Raw genomic sequence first — 15,196 nt, 5'->3', positions numbered from 1 at the left:
GATAATAGTAACCTCTCAAAAGCCCAAGAGCAACTCAGCAGATAAATATTCGGAAGAGATTTAGGGCAAAAAGAAAACAGGAGCTCTGTGTTCTAAATTCAGGTTCATTTAACACTGACTTGGCACTGATGACATACTAGTCCCTGAGCTAGACGCCTCTGTATGCATTAACTGGTTTAAAGTGCAGCCTTCAGAGCAGAATGTATACTCCTAAGGGTGAACAAGATGATCTAATGAGTGTAAAAAGAAATGACCATGACCTCTATTTTAAAATTATTTTTAAGCTACAGTAAACATCAGACATTAAACTTGTTTACAGGGATGGAGAGTACTTTATGTATATAATTTGTAAACAAACATATACTGAGAGGGTGTATCATTTTTTCTTAACTAATGGAGACACATAATCAAAAAAAGTTGGGTCTATCAAAAGAGGACTAGTTATATAAACCAATATTCACACAATGGAATATTGTGATCTAAAGATAAAAAAAATGAGGATGCTTTCTATATACAAACATGGAAAGATACTGTTATTATAAAAAGCAAGGTAGATAACATATATAATATGCTATTTTTTTGTGAAGGGGGGAAAATAAAATATACATTCCTATTTGCTTGCATCTGCATAAAGAAACATTGAATACATAAGAAACTAATAAAAGCAGTTACCCAAGGTTGGGGATGAGATAAAACAGGGTACATGGGGGCAGGGGTAGGAATGAGTCTTCTCAATGTATATCTTGTTATACTGTTTTGCTAACTGTGCCATGTGAATGTAATTACCTATTCAAAACAAAAAATAAAAACTTAAATGTAAAAAGAACCAAAAGATGGTTAATTTTATATTATGTGAACTTTGCCTCAATTAAAAAACCAAAACTGTAAAATAAGAAAGAAAAAAAAGGTTGGAGAGCACTAGTCTACGAAAAGTTACTGAAGCTTAGAAATAGGTGACAAAAGTAGCTGTGTCTCGAGACTACAAAAGAACTAATACTGAACAATCGTGGCTATTCAAAGATCTGAGATTATAAACTGTTTTTCAATTTTCTTGATTCTCTGGCTTAACCTTCTGGGTTTAGATCACTTTTTACACATATCAGATCAATTATTTGCTTAATTAATTTCTGCTTTGGACTGAATATAAGCAAATAAACTAGTGTTGGAGAGAAATTAATCATCAATTTCACTTCATACAATTATCCTGTTTCCCAATGTGGCAGGTGAAAGCCACAGAGCTTTAGAACTTGAAGCACTTCAGCTATCATCTCATCCACATGTAGCAAACTCAGATGCCTTCACGGACCAGGCAGAGCAGCAGCAAACACAGTGTACATCTTCTAAAGGTCTTCAAATCCAAATTTTACTACAACAGTATGCTAGTCTTCTCATGTTACAGTTGGGGAAACACAGAGGCCCAGAAACCTGATAGAAGTCAACTAATTGGTGAATTAGTGTAGAATTCCTCTGAGAGAATGAAAGTATGAAGATATGTAGCATTAGCAGTAATTATGATAACAGAGCTAATGTTAATTGAGCTCTTACAATATGCCAGACGCAATACTAAAAACTCCATAGGCATCATTTCATTTAAACCTCATAAAAATCTCAAGATTACTGAAGACAAGCTCTATGTAGGCTTTGAGCTTAGTGCTTTATAAACATATCACGGGAACACTTAGAGGGGCTGTGAGAATTATTTCCTTTTTTTTTGTTTTTTATTTATTTTTTAATAGATCTTTATTAGAGTATAATTGCTTCACAATACTGTGTTACTTTCTGTTGTACACCAAAGTGAATCAGCCATATGCATACATATGTTCCCATATCCCCTCCCTAGAGCCTCCCTCCTATCCTCCCTATCCCACCCCTCTAGGTCATGGCAAAGCACTGAGCTGATCTCGCTGTGCTATGCTTCTGCTTCTCACTAGCTAATTATTTTACATCTGGTACTGTATATATGTCGATGCTACTCTCACTTTGCCCCAGCTTTCCCATCCCACCCCGTGTCCTCAAGTCCATTCTCTATGTCTACATCTTTATTCCTGCCCTGCAACTAGGTTCATCAGTACCGCTTTTTTTTTTTTTCGATTCTATGTCCATGCATTAGCATACGGTATCTGTTTTTCTCTTTCTGACTTACTTCACTCTGCATAACAGACTCTAGGTCCATCCACCTCACTACAAATAATTCAGTGTCCTTTCTTTTACGGCTGAGTAATATTCCATTGTATATATGTGCTACATCTTCTTTATCCATCCGTCTGTTGACAAACACTTAGGTTGCTTCCATGTCCTGGCTATTGTAAATAGAGCTGCAATGAACCCTGTGGTACATGACTATTTTTGAATTATGGTTTTCTCAGGGTATATGCCCAGTAGTGGGATTGCTCGGTCATATGGTAGTTCTATCTTTAGTTTTTAAGGAACCTCCATAGTGTTATCCATAGTGGTTTTATCAATTTAGATTCCCACCAACAGTGCAGGAGGGTTCCCTTTTCACCACACCCTTTCCAGAATTTATTGCTTCTAGATTTTTTGATAATGGCCATTCTGACCGGTGTGAGGTGCTACCCCATTGTAGTTTTGATTTGCATTTCTCTAATAATTAGTGATGTTGAGCATCTTTTAATGTGCCTCTTGGCCATCTGTATGTATTCCTTGGTAAAATGTCTATTTAGGTCTTCCATCCAGTTTTTAATTGTATTGTGTATGGTGTTACGTAGTGTTCTAATTTCATTCTTTTGCATGTAGCTGTCCAGTTTTCCCAGCACCACTTATTGAAGAGGCTGTCTTTTCTCCATTGTATGTTCTTGCCTCCTTTGTTGTAAATTAGGTGACCATATGTGCGTGGGTTTATCTCTGGGCATTCTATCCTGTACCACAGATCTATATTTCTGTTTCTGTGCCAGTACCATACTGTCTTGATTACTGTAGTTTTGTGGTATAGTTTGAAGTTAGGGAACCTGATTCCTCCAACTCCATTTTTCTTTCTCAAGATTGCTTTGGCTATTCGGGGTCTTTTGTGTTTCCATACGAATTGTAAAATTTTTTGTTCTAATTCTCTGAAGAATGCCATTGGTAGTTTGACAGGGATTGCACTGAATCTATATATTGCTTTGGGTAGTATAGTCATTTTCACAATATTGATTCTTCCAATCCAAGAACATGGTATATTTCTCCATCTGTTTATGTCATCTTTGATTTCTTTCATCAGTGTTTTATAGTTTTCTGAGTACAAGTCTTTTGCCTCCTTAGGCAGGTTTATTCCTAGGTATTTTATTCTTTTTGTTGCAATGGTAAATGGGAGTGTTTCCTTAATTTCTCTTTCTGATTTTTTGTTGTTGGTGTATAAGAATGCCAGAGATTTCTGTGAATTAATTCTGTATCCTGCAACCTTACCAAATTCATTGATTAGTTCTAGTAGTTTTCTGGTGGCATCTTTAGGATTTTCTATGTATAGTATCATGTCATCTGCAAACAGTGACAGTCTTACTTCTTCTTTTCCAGTTTGTATTCCTTTTATTTCTTTTTCTTCTCTGATTGCCGTGGCTAGGACTTCCAAATCTATGTTGAATAAGAGCGGCGAGAGTGGACATATGAAGAAGCTGAAGACCAGAGAAGTCAGATAATTTCCTCAAAGCCACATGCTTATAAGAATAAAGATTTGAATCCAAGTCTGTCGATGCAGAAGCCCAAGCTAATTTATACTGACTCTCAAGTAAGGGAAAATGAATAAAGTAACCACTGATTTCTAGCCTAAATCAACATTTTTCAACATTTTTTTTTCTAACCTACTATACCCTAGGCACATGAAACCCTTCTAGCCAACTAGGGATGAGGAGATAGACTTATATACTCACTGTATTTACTGTAAGCTGTTCACTGAGGGAGTTAGATTTGGAACGAAGAACTGACTCCCTGAAAGCAAATAAGACATATCCTGAGATAAAAACAAAATCCATAATCACGAGTCTAGATTATACTGTATAAACAAATTGTTTTTTAAAATGTTTGCCAATTTAATCTCTGTAAAACAGAGTTTTAACTCTTCTTTAGTTTGTATAATTTCTGAAAGCTAGTGAAGATGGACAATTTTCCATTCAAATGCTTATTATTTACATTTCTTTCCTTGGATATATATTTTGTGTTTATACCTTCTGCCCAATTTTCTTCCAGAGTTTGGCAGGTATTCTTTTATATCTAAGTTAGTGCTTTTATAGAGTATGAATATTAATCCTTTGTCAGAAAATCTGATGCAATTACTTTCCCCATTTCTCTCATCCCATTTTTTCCCAATTATTTAAAATTATTTTAGTTTTCAACTATATCCCTATTTCTGAACCCCTCTAAGAATCATTTACATGGACAATAAAAGAGCTTTATACAACTCCAGTATCTTACCCTGATTTGAAAGGAACAGATGTGGACGGTGACACAACAGGATCAGCAGAGAGGCTGTCAGCACCAGGTATGGGTGAAGGGGCTGCAGAATCCCGGGAACTAACACTGTGCCCATCAGAGCCGGAATCTCTAGCAAATTTGACCTAGGGAAAGATCAACCACAGATGGAACAGGCTAATAGACCACAAAAAAAGGCACGCTTCCCCCTCCATTCTCCTTTCATTTTACTTATTCTTCATTATACAAGTCATTACCTAGTCACTGTAGGCAAATCAGAAAATGTAGATAAGCCAAAAGAGGAAAAAAAGGTAACAATCACCTGCAATTCAACCACTAAGCAATAACGTTTTTAGAATTTTGGATGTAATATTTTGCACTTATATTATCTGTATGTGCGTGTGTGTGTGTGTGTGTGTGTGTGTAAGTGCGTGTTTTACAACAATGGGGCCATACCGTTTTGTACCCTGCTTTGCTCACTCACTGATATATTAACATATTTCCATGTTAACTAAATTATTATTTAGTTAACTAAATTATTAACCGACAACATCCTTTTTAACTACTGAAGAGTAGGTCTAAGGGTCATGCCCCTAACTGCTATCATCTACAGGAAAAAGTCTCCAAAGGATTTTGGGAACACAAGTCATAAATATCTATGTTATCATAAAATATATTTCACCAATTCCTAGTTGTTGGATATTCAATTTATTTCTAATTTTTTCTATACAAACAATACTTCTAAGAATAGCTTTATCTCTCTTCGCACATAATAATTTCCAAAATACAAATTCCCAGAAGTGAAATTGTTAGATAAAAGGTATGCTTATTTTTAAAACTTTTGATATATACCATTAAATTTCACACCGTAAAGGGTAAACTACTTTATACTCTGTAAGTAGTATATAAATCTTTCTTAACACTCTTGTCACATTGGGTATTATCGTTCTGTATCAGCCTTGTCAGTTTTTTTTTTTTTTTTTGGCCACGTCTCACGGCTTGCGGAATCTCAGTTCCCCGACCAGGGACTGAATGTGAGCCATGGCAGTGAAAGCCAGAATCCTAACCACTAGGCCACCAGGGAACTCCCCCAGCCTTGTCAGTTTAATAATCAATTTGTAATTCTTTGATTATTGGTAAAATAGGGTATTTTTTTCTTATGTTTACAAAATGTCAGTCTTAATGGATTCAAAATCGTTTGTTATCTATTACCACCCCTGACTTCCTCAAACTCAAAGGAAAATTGAGAAAGAATATAAAAGCTGTGAAAAAGGCAGCTGGAAGCACATCCGTCAAAGAGGACTGGAATGCCCACCAGAGACAAGGGTGTCCAATTAGGAAAGAGTCATTAATAAAAAATGCATATCTGGGCTTCCCCAGTGGCGCAGTGGTTGAGAGTCCGCCTGCCGATGCAGGGGACACGGGTTCGTGCCCTGGTCCGGGAAGATCCCACGTGCCGTGGAGCAGCTAGGTCTGTGAGCCATGGCTGCTGAGCCTGCGCGTCCGGAGCCTGTGCTCTGCAATGGGAGAGGCCACAACAGTGAGAGGCCCACGTACCGCAAAAACAAACAAACAAACAAAAAAAGGCATATCCTTTGTTGCAGCAGGAATAAAGGAATAATCACCACAATGAGGATGGTCATAATATTTATTTGCATTGTACTTTATAGTTTATAGTCACAAACATTATCACATTCAGACTTAATAATCACAGTATAAAGCAGAGTCTTTTTTTTGGTGGTGGGGGAGGGGGAACATTAATTAACCGCAATTTGTTAAAACTTTATTATAGAAATTATTCTTGATAAAATTTTTAAATGGTACAAAGGGTAGAATGTAAAAAAGTAGAAGTTTCTGAACTCCATTTCCATTCTCCAGAGAAAATCATTTCATTTCTTTTAATGCCTCCAGAAATTTTATATGAATATATGGGCATATACATATATTCATTTGTATACACACAGACACACAGACACACAAACACAAGATCATACTACCATACTGTTTTTTGTTTGTTTGTTTGTTTGAATTTATTTTTGGCTACATCGGGTCTTAGTTGCAGCATGCAGGATCTTCATTGAGGCATGCGGGATCTTTCGCTGCGAGGCGCAGGCTCTTTGTTGTGGTGCACAGTCTTCTCCCTAGTTGTGGTGTGTGGGTTTTCTCTAGTTGCGGAGTGCGGGTTCCAGGGTGCGTGGGCTCTGTAGTTTGCGGCACGCGGGCTCTCTCGTGGTGCGGGAGCTCAGTAGTTGTGGCACACGGGCTTAGTTGCCCCGTGGCATGTGGGATCTTAGTTCCCTGACCAGGGATCGAACCTGCATCCCCTGCATCGTAAGGCGGATTCTTTACCACTGGACCACCAGGGAAGTCCCCCCATACTGTTTAGCAACTTGCTTCTTTCACTTAAAAATAGATTCTGGATATTCTTTAAGAACTACATAGAAGTCCACTCTATGAAGAACCATAATTTAACCAGTCTCATAATAATAGACACTTAAGCTGTTTCCAGTTTTTTACTATCACAAACAATGTGGCAGAGGGAGGAAACTATGTATCTATCTCTATTTATCTATCTATATATAGGTATCTTTGCACTCTTAAGTAAACATGTTGATAGCGTACACTTGTAGCCATAGAATTACTAAATCAAAAGGTGTGAACATTGGGCAGGAATCACTATTTTACAGATAAAATAAAAAGGTTAGTGTAGAGAAGTGACTATGAATACAGAGCCAAGAAGGACATAAACCTTGGCCTTTAGATTCCAAAGCTGTTGTTCTCTCCAACTATACCATTTCTACTTAAAAAAAAAAGATATCTTCAGAATCTTTTTCGACACATTGATTTATTCATTTTACTTAACTAGCAAAGAGGACTCATCAAACACAACATTTCACTCACCCGCCTAATCTCCACCTCGAACACCAGGATCGAGTCTGTTGATGGAGTCCATCCTATTACCCCTTCAGAGCCAGCAGCGCAGGCTGGCGGAATGATAAGCAACCGCTTCCCTCCTTTTCTCATGCCCACCATTCCATCCTCCCAGCTCTTTAGGAATCAGAGAAGAGGAAAAGCTCATCAGATACAAACCTTTTCATAAGACAAAACAAAGTACAGGATCATCGGGTTTATATTCCCCCCTCCCCACTGGTTATAAGAACATCTAGAATACTGCTTCTCAATTCACTTGTAAAAGACAGCATATCCAGGGCTGTATGAAATATACTTACCTTAGATGATGAGAGAAATTGGAACAGAAGAACGGCATTAAAATAGAAATAAAAGCTATCACTTATTAAACACATTTTTCTAAGTACTTTGCTAAGTGCTTTACTTCCATTATGTTGTTTAATCCCTAAAATAACTTCATAAGGTTAATAGCAATATCTCCATTTTACAGAAGAGAAAATTGAGGCTTAAAGAGGTTAAGTAACTAGCCCAAGATCAGTTAGTAAATTGTTAAGCCAAGATTTCAACACTAGATGAGTCTAACTTTAAGGGTCATGCTCCAACTGCTATGATCTACAGGAAAAAGTTTCTAAGGGATTCTGGGAAAAGGAGTCATAAAGCTATGGAGAAAACCATTCTGCCACATGGATAAATGAGTACTTTACAACGCATCAGTATGTCCTGACACAATGACACCCCACATGTGTAAAATACTCTTTTTTCTTTTTTAATATTTATTTATTTGGCTGCTCCAGGTCTTAGTTGCAGCACACAGGATCTTTCTTGCCACGTGCTGGATCTTTAGTTGCGGCATGCAGGCTCTTAGTTGCAGCTTGAGGGATCTAGTTCCCTGACCAGGGATTGAACCCAGGGCCCCTGCATTGGGAGTGTGGAGTCTTGACCACTGGACCACCAGCAAAGTCCCTAAAATACTCTTTACTTTATAAAATACTTCCACAGTTGCTAACGAAGAAATTCACAACATGAACCCAGGTCCTCAGACTCCAATCCCAGTGTTCCTCCTGCTATGCTGTACTTGCTTCCCACCATGATTTAAAGCATCCCAGACAGATCAGAATCACCCATTATGATACACTTCTAGAAGAAACAGTTTCACCTCTTTCTCAATTAGGCGATAGGAAGAATTTAATAGTTCCCTCAGAACCAAAGGATGAAAAATAAAATGTAGGGACTAGAGAAAAGAAATGTACCCTTCTTCAATATATTGTCTCACAAGTAAAAATTTCCCAAATGTAGGTAACATAGCCCATTTTTCTCTTCCTATTTTTTTAACCAAGCCTTTCCAGATTCTCCAAAAATATACCCAGGTTAGAAACTTTACAAAGTAAGCCCACTGCAACTGATAAACCCATATATAATAAGAACACAGTTAAGCCTTTACCTTGATGACTTTTCCTGATCCTAATTTCAGGCGAAGCAGCTTATCTTTGTTAGCAGTGGAGTCAAAAACCTGAAAGTTGATCAAAATAAACAAGATTAGCCAATTTCAAAAATAATAATAATCATTATGATATTCAACTTAATACACACCAGCACAGTACTTCTGAAATAGGTAATGTCAAATAAACTGGAAAAATACTTCTTAAAAGACCTGAAAAGAAGAGACCACATCATGGCTAAAGGTGTTATCACACTGAATATCTCTGAGGCAAGGATTTTCCAGGTTTAGAAAAAAATAAACTTCTCCTACCAAGTGTTTAAAAATATTTTCATCTATAAAGAATTTTCAAATAAATTATCTCATTTGATGCCCACAGCCATCCTGCCAAGAAAGCAGGGTGAGCACCACTAAGCTCCATTCACAGGAAAAAAAAATTAAGAGCTTAAATGACTCGACAAAGTCAAGTTAGGATAAAATTGGGACCTGAATCCACATTTTTTGGACTCATAGTCGAAAGCTCTTTCTATCACACCACACTACTTTTGAGGGCTTAATAATAAAAAAACAAAACAAGCCCAATCTATTCACAGTATCTAGTATAAGAAAAACGGAAAAGGGCTTCCCTGGTGGCACAGTGGTTGAGAGTCCCCCTGCCGATGCAGGGGACACGGGTTCGTGCCCCGGTCTGGGAGGATCCCACGTGCTGTGGAGTGGCTGGGCCCGTGAGCCGTGGCCGCTAAGCCTGCACGTCCGGAGCCTGTGCTCCACAGCGGGAGAGGCCACAACAGTGAGAGGCCCGCGTACCGCAAAAAAAAAAAAAAGAAAGAAAAAACGAAAAACGGAGAAACAACTGTGAGGAAAGTCTAAAAAGTTTTAAGACCTAATCCCATAAGAATATATTCAAGTTTAAAACTGGTATAGGAAGAGACATACATATGAACAATTACCAAAAATGATACTTGCAAAACTGGTTTCCTTTCTCTAAGTAGAAGAGACATAGTGGCACTGAGCAGATTTTATACATTAGCATTTCATGGCTATGCCCCAAAAGCAGTTGTAGAGACTAAAGCAGGGCTCCTCAAAGATTTCTATTTGCCAAAAGCAGCAGTTCATAGTAATAACACCTTACATTTGAATAGCTCTCATGCTATTTAAATTACAAACGAACTTGCAGGATACATTTTCTTACCTGGCCCAGTCCGTGATTCTGAAAGAGCCAGCTGGTATAGGCCACTTCCAAAGAATCTCCAACTTCTACAGCAGGGCCTTCTACTACAATAAGGTCCTGTGACAGCACTGAATCCAGGGAAGAGGTGCTGTTGCACTTGGCGATGCATACCTGTGCGATGAAATCAAAGCAGCATAAACTTAGTTTAAGCTCAGTAAGTACTCACTCAGTTATTGCTAATGTTCTTTTCCAAACAGTGGCACCCACTAGCAAAACAGATTACATGTTCAGAAGTAAACCATTCCAAAGTCAGTAATCTCGCCAGGAATCAAAGTGCCTAAGAAGTATGGTTTTGGAGTCATACTGTCTGGGTACAGATCTGGGCACTGTCACTTATTAACTTGTGACCTCAGCCAAATAACTTAACTGCTGTGAACCTTATTTCAGAGTTTTTTTTGTAAGATGGAGATAAAAGCTTTGCATATTTCCTAGGGTAGTTATGAAGACTGAGCTAATACAAGTAGAGTACTTGGCACAGTGCCCGGCAAATAACAGTAAGTACACAATAAACATTAGCTATCATTACTATACTGATTTACTGCTTCAGTGTTTGGGAACCTGTGAAAGCTAGGGGAGCCTCTAAAAAATTTCAAAATGCATTTCTAAAGACAATAAAATAAAGGCCCTTTTCAAAACCATGCTGTATTCCCAGAATTCATATCTCTACCACCTACAGATTTACCCATATTGCCTTAGCACAGATTCTAGGCAAGGAATTCAGATACATCTTTATGAATAATTTTTCTATAGTCAATGTTTAAACATAGTATACCTTAGAAACTTGCTACTCATTTTCTTTAAAAAAGTTTCATTATCGCAATCACATAAACGCTAACTAAAACAATGAGAAGTCATTTTTTATCAAGCAAATAAGACTAAGAAGGAAAAAAGATAGTAATTCTAAATGCTGGCAAAGGCATAGTGAGAGAATGACAGGGATGTAAAATTGTACAATCTCTCTGAAAAGCAGTGTGCCAAAGTGTATACAGAACCTAAAAATATATGAACCCTTTGATTCAATCTTTCACTTCTTCTAGCCTAAAAAATAATCAGAGGGAAAAAAAGAGACAGATTTGTATACAAATCTGTATAGCAAAGATACTCACTACAGTATCATTTATCTCAGAGACTGAAAATAATCTAACTGCCTAAAAGTAAGGGAATGATTAAATAAATTAAGGAACATTCATGTTATGCAGCTTTCAAAAATGTTTCTAAATAATTTTTCATGAGGTGGGGAAAGACGCATTTTACATCACTAAATAAAATAAGCAAGAGCTCTTAAAGGGCTACAACTACTTATGTAACTCATGAATAGAAAAAAATGAAACGTTAACAGTGATTACTTTGGGTAGTAAGATTATGAATGATTTTTTTAAAAAAACGCTTTTCTAAATTTTCTATAATGACCATGAAATAACTTTAAAAAATTCTCTTGAAACACTACTTTAAAAAGATAGTTGTGGGCTTCCCTGGCGGCGCAGTGGTTGAGAGTCCGCCTGCCGATGCAGGGGACACGGGTTCGTGCCCCGGTCCGGGAAGATCGCACATGCCGCGGAGCGGCTGGGCCCGTTAGCCACGGCCGCTGAGCCTGCGCGACTGGAGCCTGTGCTCCGCAATGGGAGAGGCCACAACAGTGAGAGGCCCGCGTACAGCAAAAAAAAAAAAAAAAAAAAGAGTTGTGTTTATTCCTTAAGATAATTTATGAAGTGGAAAGTGTTTTAAAGATGTAAGTTTACATTTAGCCTTTTTTTTCTCCTTAAAGTCTCATTTTCAAGCAATTTCAATAAGTATTCTTATTATTTCCCTAAAATACAGTAAGCTCAACTGATGAATTTAGTGGGTTTTTTAATGCTTGTCACTAAAAAATATATAGATATTACCTGTTTATTGAACTCCACAGCAGCCTTTTCAGACTCAAACATGATGGACCAGTTTTGTCTCTGATCATCATAAAAGGTGCTATAGTTATTGGGCCGAACCTGGGGAAAGGAGAAATGTTGGGATAACTCAACTGCAGGCAGTGTAGCAGATAAATCTGGCTGCCTAAGCTCATGTAGAAGGGCCTTGACTCAGGTGGACCCAAAGAGAGCTATCAGGGAACTTTCTTCTTCCCTCCCACCCTCCACCAATCACCCCTTAGTCCACATTCCCAGAAGGCAGCCAAGAGACCTTTCCAAGAGGCTCTGTTAAGATATCCACTCTGGGGAATTCCCTGGCAGTTCAGTGGTTAGGACTTGGTGCTCTCACTGCTGAGGCCCCGGGTTTAATCCCTGGTCGGGGAACTAAGATCCCTGCAAGCCACAAAGCACAGCCAAAAAAAGGGAAAAAAAAAAAAATCTATCCACTCTGCTCTCCAGAGCGGAAGTAGTGGATCTAGTTCCCACCAGGTATGCACAGATCAATCTCTCCTATAAACCAATCCCAAAGGATTGATGATTCCAATACAGGAAGCCTTACCATTAGCTCAAAGTTCAGATGAATCCTGGCAACAGTAACTGGCTGTTGCTGACTGATATAAAGAAGAATCCTATACTGTACTCAAGCAAAGATGGGCAGGAAAAAAAGAGAGAACAGAAATTAAAAGGCAATACAAAATTAGCAGTAAGATGTCAGGAGTCAGGCTTCATATAGGCATAAAACTCAAAACTCAGTTCATCCCTTAAAGCTTAACTTACATCTTCTCACCATCCACTTTAATCTCTTCTCATTTTGACCCTACTCTTTAACTATAGTTAGCTATGTCTTTATTTTGTTGGTGTTTTTATTTGTATGAGGGGTGACTACGAGATATACAAACGGCCAACAGGTACATGAAAAGATGTTCAACCTCATTAGGCATTAGGATAATGCAAATTAAAACCACTATAAGGTACCACTTCACACTTACTAGAATGGCTATTAAAAAAAAGGAAAAATAATAAAGTGTTAGCAGGGTAGTAGAGAAACTGGAACCCTCATATATTGCTTGTGGGAATGTAAAACAGTATGGATGCTGTAGAAACAGTCTGGCAGTTCCTCAAAAAGCTAAACAAGGAATTACCATATGACACAGAAATTTCACTCCTAGTATACATGCCAAAGAACTGAAAACAGGGACTCAAACATACACTTATACGTCAATGTTCACTGCCTGTTATTCACAATAGTCAAAAGGTGGAAACAACCAAGTGTCCAAATGATGGATGGATAAATAAAATGTGTTATATACATACAATAGAATATTATATAGCCATAAAAAATAATGAAGTTCTGATACATGCTACAACATGGATGAATCTTGAGAAAACATTCTGCTACGTGAAATAAGCCAGACAAACACTGTATGATTCCACTTATATGAAATACCTGGGGTAGGCAAATTCATAGAGATAGAAAGTAGATTAGAGGTTACCAGGGAATAAGGGAAGGCGGATGGGGAGTTATTGCTTCGTGATTACAGATTTTCTGTTTGGGGTGACAAAAAAATGGAAATAGTGGTGATGGTTGCTCAATACTGTGAATGTAATTTACGCAACTGAACTGTACACTTAAAAATGGTTAAAATGGCAAATTTTATGTCTCCTATATATTTACTACACACACAAATACACACACACACACACACACACACACACACACACAAATTAAAATTCAACCCCAGAAGGGAGGGAGGGACTGACTATGGGGGCTCATATACAATCTTGCACCAGAAAGGACTTTCTTTACTCTATGTGAAGCAGATAGAGTGAGGAGCTAATCTTACAGACTGAGCTGGTCAGGAAAGGATCACAGATTTATTAAGAGCTGGTCCATTTCTGGTTGTCCCTACTCTTGAGCACTATCTTCGTAAGCTTTTGATTAAGAGTCTGGAAGGTCTCTGACTCCTCAGTCTTGACTTTTCTGCCCATCAGAGATTCTGAGCTGAGATTCTTTAGCCTCCTCCCCATGAAGTTCAAAATCTAGCACATGTGTTGAGAGGAAGGTTGTTGCTTTCCCACCCTACAGTAGGATTTTATCTCCTATGCCCCACAAGATTGCAGAAGTTTCCCTCTGCCTTTCTGGCACAGCCCTTGGACTTCCACACCACCCCCAAACTCATTAAATGTCCCATGGGCGCGCGGGCTTCAGTAGTTGTGGCGCGCGGGCTAAGAGTTGTGGCGCATGGGCTTAGTTGCTCCACGGCATGTGGGATCTTCCCGGACCAGGGCTCGAACCCATGTCCCCTGCATTGGCAGGCGGATTCTTAACCACTGAGCCACCAGGGAAGCCCTCTATTATTTCTTATGCATATTTCAACAATGTTCAAAACCTTCTGGAGCAGAATTTGAAGCTAGATACAACCCACAAAAGGAAATCAGTCTCCACACTTCTATCCACATCTTTTTGACTCAAACCAATATTTTGCTGTGTGATCGACTACCCAACTCATCAAACTTTCAAAGGATAAACGGTGGTCATGCTCTAAGTGGTACACTAAATGTTGTTCACTACCTAAAGAAAGGATGTCCTCGGTAAATGGTTTACTCTGAAACTCTCCAAATTCTTAAGCTAGATCCATTTCACAAAGGTCAAACTTACTGACTTTGAGCAGTTGAATTTGTTTTAATACACAACAGTAAGCAAAATGTGACTATAAATATTATTATATATCTAACATTAAAAATTCACATTCAGTACAAACAATCAATCTAATCCTCTGATATGTAAGACATCAGACAAGTCCCGATAAAAACCGGCTCACTGATATAATTTGGGACACGTGAATATATATGAGACGAGGAGGCAATCTTACCTCTCTGGCTGTGTGATTTCCCAGGACTGCAGCACCAAATTTGCCCTGCTTTACATATTGACCATTTGTGCTATAGAAGCAAGAAAAACAGGTATTAATACTTCCTTCAACTAAGTAGAACCAGCTTTCTTTTCTGCCATATAAAGTGGGGAATCTAGTCATTCAGCCTCTAGAAAGGGACAGAGGTGAGTAGTTTATAATTTAAAGCTCATATACAACTTCTTTACTCTTTAAACATCTACTATTCATGATATCTCAGTGGAGTGGCTTTCTTTGAGCGCTTAAAAAGGCAGTTGTTGAGGGCATAAGCAGTTCCTAGAGAAAGTACACAAGATAATGGCTCTTCAAAGTTTTGTGTGCAAAATTCTCCAAATGAAACATTAAAAAGCATTACTGATACTTTGTCTATGGCAGGACTGAGTAGCCATTTTGCAATGAACAG

The 15,196-nt window shown here is 38.1% G+C and overlaps 1 protein-coding gene across 4 annotated transcripts in view; it reads right to left on the bottom strand.

The window, feature by feature from the left end:
• FKBP15 (FKBP prolyl isomerase family member 15) overlaps window positions 1–15,196 on the bottom strand; it is a 54,338-nt gene that overhangs the window by 25,067 nt on the left and 14,075 nt on the right. For 3 of the 4 annotated variants that reach the window (XM_060014297.1, XM_060014298.1, XM_060014300.1), the window contains exons 4-11: window positions 14,755–14,824; window positions 12,441–12,515; window positions 11,864–11,962; window positions 9,942–10,091; window positions 8,753–8,821; window positions 7,303–7,449; window positions 4,405–4,547; window positions 3,864–3,921 (exon numbers count right to left, since the gene is read on the bottom strand). In XM_060014297.1, coding sequence (XP_059870280.1) covers window positions 3,864–3,921; window positions 4,405–4,547; window positions 7,303–7,449; window positions 8,753–8,821; window positions 9,942–10,091; window positions 11,864–11,962; window positions 12,441–12,515; window positions 14,755–14,824 — 811 coding nt within the window. The remainder of the gene's footprint in view (window positions 1–3,863; window positions 3,922–4,404; window positions 4,548–7,302; window positions 7,450–8,752; window positions 8,822–9,941; window positions 10,092–11,863; window positions 11,963–12,440; window positions 12,516–14,754; window positions 14,825–15,196) is intronic. The other variant, XM_060014299.1, reaches the window with a different exon arrangement.

Source organism: Delphinus delphis, chromosome 6 (assembly GCF_949987515.2).
Source record: "Delphinus delphis chromosome 6, mDelDel1.2, whole genome shotgun sequence".
NCBI lineage: Eukaryota > Metazoa > Chordata > Mammalia > Artiodactyla > Delphinidae > Delphinus > Delphinus delphis.
The sequence above is the reverse complement of the archived record's forward strand: the minus strand, read 5'-3'. Positions and strand labels throughout refer to the sequence as shown.